At 46.2% G+C, this 7,500-nt stretch overlaps 1 protein-coding gene across 1 annotated transcript in view; it reads left to right on the forward strand.

Moving 5' to 3' along the window:
- Nucleotides 1-1,988, forward strand: part of LOC143277127 (uncharacterized) — a 16,772-nt gene extending 14,784 nt beyond the window's left edge. The window contains exon 4 of the mRNA XM_076581865.1: nt 1,013-1,988. Coding sequence (XP_076437980.1) covers nt 1,013-1,983 — 971 coding nt within the window. The 3' untranslated portion in view covers nt 1,984-1,988. The remainder of the gene's footprint in view (nt 1-1,012) is intronic.
- The last annotated feature ends 5,512 nt before the right edge of the window (nt 1,989-7,500 follow it).

Here is a 7,500-nt window from a genome sequence, read left to right on the forward strand (position 1 = left end):
AAAATATAGGTATAATATAATACAGTACTGTACAGTACAGTGCGCGGTAAAATATAGGTATAATATAATACAGTACTGCACAGTACAGTGCGCGGTAAAATATAGGTATAATATAATACAGTACTGTACAGTACAGTGCGCGGTAAAATATAGGTATAATATAATACAGTACTGCACAGTACAGTGCACGGTAAAATATAGGTATAATATAACACAGTACTGTACAGTACAGTGCACGGTAAAATATAGGTATAATATAACACAGTACTGTACAGTACAGTGCACGGTAAAATATAGGTATAATATAATACAGTACTGTACAGTACAGTGCACGGTAAAATATAGGTATAATATAATACAGTACTGTACAGTACAGTGCACGGTAAAATATAGGTATAATATAATACAGTACTGTACAGTACAGTGCACGGTAAAATATAGGTATAATATAATACAGTACAGTACAGTGCACGGTAAAATATAGGTATAATATAATACAGTACAGTACAGTGCACGGTAAAATATAGGTATAATATAATACAGTACAGTACAGTATAATGCAACACAGTACAGTGCTGTGCAGTACAGTGCAATGCAGTACAGTACAGTATATCAGAATACAGTATAATACAAAACAAAACAGTGCAATGCAATGCAATGCATAGCAGTACAACACAGTACAGTACAATACGAGTATATGATAGTCGGTCGTGTTCGACAATGACCATCAGAACAGCAGAGGAGGTCACTGCTGTCCTGACTTTCTGTACAGTACAGTGTGATCAAATGCAATCCAATGCGATACGATACAATACAATACAATACAATACTATACCATACCATACCATACCATACCACAAAACACAACACAACACAACACAACGCGATACACCCGTTCTTCGCCACCTACCAGTTCCAGAACGCTCACCTATGACGTCATATCTACAGCCACCACTGCACCAGTCATTTTAATTAACACTCTGTTGTTGTTTTTTTCCATGTCTTGTTCCAGAACAGCCCCCCACCTGCCAAGAAGAGGATGCCGACCACCGTCAAACAGCAACACCACCACCGACAACCGTTACCACGACCACAGACGAAACGACAACGAAAAGCACAGCCAAGCCGGTGACCCCTGTCGCACAGGCACCCAGCACCGAAAACACCGGCGATGCCGATCCCAGCGGTGAATCCAACAGTCCGCCAGCGCCGGCAGATCCTGAGGCGCCAGAACCACAGCCGAAGGTTACCTCCGAGGCAGAAGCAGGAATCGGGTCAGGGTCGAGGTCAGGGTCCAGCGCAGCTGTCCCGGATGTAGGTCTATCGAATCCTGGGTCTTCCGGGTCAGAGGTCGTTTCCGGTGCCGCCACGGGAATCGCTGCCGCCGGTGTCATCGCCGCCGCCGCTGCGGCAAAGTCTTCACCGTCACCGTCACCGCCGCCGCCGCCGCCGCCGCCAGAGGGCGATGCCAAAGTCGACGAGGACGGACCGCAGCCTGACCCCCAACCCCTTCCCGATGACCTTGAACTTCCGGCTGACCCCGACCTTCACCCCCCGCCTCCTGTCATCGTCCCGTCCGTGGCGGGTGCAGGGCTGACCGCCTTGGGGATCAGCCAGGCCGAGCCCCCCATTCTCCCCCCGACAGACCCCCAAGCAGCAGACGACCCTCCGGTCAAACCGAAGCGGAGGAAGTCGAAGAAAACGAAGAAGCTGACGGACCTGAAGAACATCCAGCCTGCAGGAAAAGGAGCAGACCCCTCATCGCACACCTTGGCGCCCGTGTCCGATTTCGACGACTACCACAGCGTGCACCTTAAGCACCTGCCCCCTCCCGACCCCCAGTCCTCCCCTCCCCCCGCCCAGTACCACGGGCCCCCTGGGGGCGACCCCCCAGTGCGCCCTCCCCGCACCAGTCGGCAGATCGTCCACGACAGGAGGAAGATGGAGAAGAGGCTGAGAGACCAGGAGGGCATGGATTTCTGAACGTGTGGGGCCTAGGGGTGTGGGGGTGGGACGGGGGAGAACGGGACAGGGGTGTTGAAGGAGGAGGAGGGGGAGGAGGAGGAAGAGCAGGAGGAGGAATAGGAGGAGGAAGATGAGATCGCTCGAGGATGAATGAAATTAGAAACCAAGGGCATGGATTCCTGAACCTGCATGGGGGACGGAGGGGAGGAGTGGGAGGGGGGCAGGGCATGGGTGTTGAAGGAGGAGGAGGAGGAGGAATGTGAGACCGCTGGAGGGTGAATGACATTAGAAACAAAGAAAATGGATTTCTGAACCTGCAGGGAGGGGGGGGGGGACAGGACAGGAGTGTTGAAAGAGGAGGAAAAGAAGGAGAAAGAGTGTGGGGGGGGGGGCGGGGGGGGGGGGGGGGGGATAGAGAAGGAGGAAGAGAAGGAGGAGGAATATGAGATCGTTTAATGATGAATGAAACTGGAAACAAAGGGAATGGATTTCTGAACCTACAGGGGGAGGGGGGGGGGGCGGAGGGGGGGCAGGACAAGGATGTTGAAGGAGGAGGATGAGAAAGAGGAGGAATATGAGATCGCTTGAGGATGAATGAAATTAGAAACGAAGGCCATGGATTCCTGAACCTGTATGGGGGGGGGGGGGTGAGGTGGGGGGGGGGGGGGGGGGGCAGGACAAGGGTGGTGAAGAAGGAGGAGGAGGATGAGTGATGGCCTAGCGGTAACGCGTCCGCCTAGGAAGCGAGAGAACCTGAGCGCGCTGGTTCGAATCACGGCTCAGCCGCCGATATTTTCTCCCCATCCACAAGACCTTGAGTGGTGGTCTGGATGCTAGTCATTCGGATGAGACGATAAAACAAGGTCGCGTGTGAAGCATGCACTTAGCGCACGTAAAAGAACCCACGGCAACAAAAGGGTTGTTCCTGGCAAAATTCTGAAGAAAAATCCACTTCGATAGGAAAAACCGCACGCAGGAAAAAATACAAAAAAATGGGTGGCGCTGTAGTGTAGCGACGCGCTGTCCCTGGGGAGAGCAGCCCGAATTTCACACAGAGAAATCTGTAGTGATAAAAAGAAATACAAATACAGATAGAAATACAAGTAGGAAGAGGAGGGGGAGAAAGAGGGTTGAATGAAATCAGAAACAAGGGGAATGGATTTCTGAACCTGCGGTGGGAGCGGTGGGGGGAGGGGAGGGGGACAGGACAGGGCTGTTGGAGGAGGAGGAGGGAGAGAAGGTGGAAGAGGAGAAGGAAGAGGAGTGAGGAGGAAGAGAAAGAGGGATATTAGATCGCTTGAAACTAGAAACGAATGAAACTTGAAACTAAGGCCATGGATTTCTGAACATGTTGGGGGGGGGGGGGGGGGGGGAGGGGGGGGGGAGAACAGGACAGGAGTGTTGAAGGAGGAGGGCGAAGAGGAAGAGGTGAAGAAGGAGGAATATGAGATCGCTTGAGGATGAAAGAAATTAGAAACAAAGCGTATTGATTTCTGAACCTGCATGTGGGATGGGGGAAGGGGGGTCGGTGGGGGGTTGGGGGGGGGGGGGGCAGGACAGGGGTGTTGAAGGAGGAGGAGGAATAGGAGGAATATCAGATCGCTTAAGTGAATTGAATTAGAAACAAAGGGACGGACTGACTTCTTAGCCCGAGGGAACAGTACAGGGATTGAGAAGGAGACGGGGGGGAAGAAGATGAGGAGCAAGAGGAATATTAGATCATCTGAGGATAAATGACATTAGAATCAATTAAAAGGGCAACGACTTCTTAAGCTGGGGCAAACAGGGGTGGAGAAGGAGGAGGGGGGGGAGGAGGAATATTAGATCACAAAAAACAACAACAAAAGCGCCACCACCAACAAGAAGACGATGGCGACGGATTGATAACATTGCAGAACGGACAGTGAAACCATCTGCATAGACCCATCCACACGACCAACGGACCTGGAGGAATCTGGTGAACAGTTCTTCAGTGCGGTACCCCAGTGACTCTTCGTAGAGTGTAGGGACTGAGGCTATGATGTTTTATTCATTTAAGGCCTTGAGTCCGTATCATGAGGGGCAACAACAAAATCCAGAATCAATACTGCAGTTAGCTGAGCGCCACATCTCTGTTAAAACGTTTGCTGTAAGAGTCTCTCGCGGCTGAATCGCTTTGTACAGATGAAGTGACAAATAACGAACAATGTTTTCATTGATGGATGTCGTCAGTAGACGTCGTCGGAAGAAACATGGATCAGTGTATTTCTTTCGGTATAAACTTCACACGGAGATAGATCAAAACGGGTCATATCAAAACAAAAATGGACATCAACCTCAAACTGTTGGACACAAAGCGACAGCAACAAAAAACAAAGAACAACAATATATATATATATATATATATGTGTGTGTGTGTGTGTGTGTGTGTGTGTGTCAGTCATGTGTGTGTGTCATGTGTGTGTATCAGTCATGTGTGTGTGCCTGTGTGTGTGACAAATCGATCTCATAAAGGAACGAGAACATTCAGACAATTTGGAATAATCTACACGTGGAGTGATGGCCTAGAGGTAACGTGTCCGCCTTGGAAGCGAGAGAATCTGAGCGCGCTGGTTCGAATCACGGCTTAGCCGCCGATATTTTCTCCCCATCTACCGTAGACCTTGAGTGGTGGTCTGGGCGCTTGTCATTCGGATGAGACAATAAACCGAGGTCCCGTATGCAGCATGCACTTAGCGCACGTAAAAGAAGCCACGGCAACAAAAGGGTTGTTACTGGCAAAATTCTGAAGAAAAATCCACTTCTATAGGACTTGAAAAAGAAATAAAACTGCACGCAGGAAAAAATACAAAAATGGGTGGCGCTGTCGTATAGCGACGCGCTCTCCCCGGGGAGAGCAGCCCGAATTTCACACAGAGAAATATGTTGTGATAAAAAGAAATACAAATACAAATGCAAAAGATTCATGTGTTCTCTCTCTCTCTGGTCTCTGTCTCTCTCTCTCACGAACATACACACACGCACGCAACAACAACAGTATGAAGTCTTGATACTGCAGTTTTTAAAATATCATACCAGCAAAACTGCCCAATCTGCTGAAATATTATCCACCAGTGTCTGAACTACAGGATTCCAACGGAAAGATAAATACCTCAAAAATGCAGTCGCGAATTGGTTGGAATACAATATTTATGCACCGCTATTTGCTAAAAATATCACGGCTGATAATAGTGATATGCATGGGTGTGTGGTTACGATTAATTTTTAGTAACTCAGTGATTTTGAATGTCATATCATTTTATCTACCTATGGTCCCAAAATTAATGTCAAAATGATCAAAACACGGAATGGTTACGTTTCGTCCAAGTGGTAAGTGGTTGATAGCAGGTGATTTTTAATGCCCATTCACTCTTAAATGGTGTTTGGCTAGTGGGAAGTTATCAAAGAAGCACTGTATTGCAGACGACCGATCGTCCAATCAAAGTGATATTATATCTAATTGTTTATTCCATTTCCATGTTTATTAAGAAATTATATTGTATCTAATTGTTTATTCCATTTCCATGTTTATTAAGGGATGTGTCCATTGTATGGAAAACGTTTCCCTCTGTTAATAATTAAATATGAGTATGGTATGAGTTTTCATTTTTGTTTGTTTGTAAGTTTCTTTGAAAAAACAAAACAAAAAACGAATGAAAAATTATCGACATTGATGTGGAAATTACTTATTATTATTATTATTATTATCATTATTATTGTTGTTGTTATTATTATTATTATTACTATTGTTGTTGTTGTTGTTGTTATGTTGTTATCATCATTATTATTATTATTATAGTTGTTGTTGTTAATGTTGTTGTTGCATACTTGATTGTTATTTCAATCATTTGCTGGTAGTTGTTTTGCTGTTCTGTTTTTGTTGTTGTTGTTGTTGATCTTTTCCTCGTTGTCGTCGTTGTCGTTGTTCTTGTCGTCATCGTTGTTGTGTTGCTACTGAAGCTGATGCTTCCGTGGTTTTTTGGTATGTTGATGCTTGTCGTTCATACTGTTAAGTCTGTACATATTGAAGATTGTTGATGAGGATGGTGACAAATAAAAACACAACACAATAGCAAAATATGCCTTGATCGTCCAATTTAAGAGAGAGAGAGAGAGGGAGGCAGAGGGAGAGAGAGATGGAGAGAGATTGATGGAGAGACAGAGACAGACAGACGGACAAACAGAAACAAAGATAGACAGACAGAGACAGAAAGAGAACTGATAATGATATTTATTTACTGCTGTTGTTTTGACGTGCTTAATAAATACTGTATCATTTTCCTTTCTTTGATTTATTTCCATTTATCTAATAGTTGTTTACGAGTGTGTGTGTGTTCAGTTGGAGAGGAGGGGATCGGGTGGTGGGGAGGTTGGGGTGGGGGTGGGATGGGGGGGGGGGCACGTGTGTGTACTGTTGTTTGTGTGTGTCTGTTTGTCTGTATCAGTGTTGTGTGTGTGTGTGTGTGTGGAGGGGGGGGCGGGGTTGCGTGAATCTGTGTGTGTGCGTGTGTGTGTGCGCGCGTTCATGTGTGTTTGTTCGTGTTCTCCTATCCGCGAAAGCCGGAGGGAACAACATAAAAAATAATATATTAAAAAATTGTGAGCGGAGTTTCTCAGTCAAGTACTGACGACTTAAGAGTCATCATTATGACGAGTCTCATTCTGTGCCAGAACTGGAGTCATGTCACGCGCATCAGCTGGCTTTTCTTCCTCCATAGAGACGCTTCAGTACCTCAGTGGACATACAATCTTCAGTGTTAAGTCAGTGGCTTCAGTAGACTCCCAGTGCAGTCGCTGTCATTGAAGTACTTGTATGCTTTCCTCTTGGCTGAATGTATCCCAGTCACAAAAGAACAAATAAGAACTGTTGCTCAGTTTTGGCGAGACAAAGGTACATAACTTCAAGACAAAAAAAATCAATGACTTGAGTCAAAGTTTTGTACCTTTGTCTCCTTAAGAGTGAAAACACAAATTTGTTTTGGAAAAAAAAAAAGAGAGAGAGAGAAAAAAGAAAAGAAAAAAAGTCACAACCCCCAAACAATTATTGTTTAAACACCATTTCAAAGGTACAGCTTTAAATCTTAATCAATACACCCAACCGCCGTCATCACCATACGTGTTCCCCGAGTTACCGTCCGTGACTGAGTTTCAGTTTCAGTTTCACTTTCTCAAGGAGGCGTCACTGCGTTCGGACAAATCCATACACGCTACACCACATCTGTTGAGCAGATGCCTGACCAGCAGCATAACCCAACGCGCTTAGTCAGGCCTTGAGTGCATGCTTACATATTTGTGTACCTATGAAAGTGGATTTCATTTTACGTAATTTCGCCAGAGGACAACACTCTCGTTGCCATGGGTTCTTTTTCAGTGCGCCAAGTGCGTGCTGCACACGGGACCTCGGTTGATCGTCTCATCCGAAAGACTAAAAGAATTGACACAGACCAAAGACACTAGTATCTGTAGGGAATTCCAGTGTCTATGCACAGACGATCACACAGAGCACCAGTTTGCGAA

This window comes from Babylonia areolata, chromosome 33, assembly GCF_041734735.1.
Source record: "Babylonia areolata isolate BAREFJ2019XMU chromosome 33, ASM4173473v1, whole genome shotgun sequence".
In the NCBI taxonomy this organism is placed as follows: Eukaryota; Metazoa; Mollusca; class Gastropoda; order Neogastropoda; family Buccinidae; genus Babylonia; species Babylonia areolata.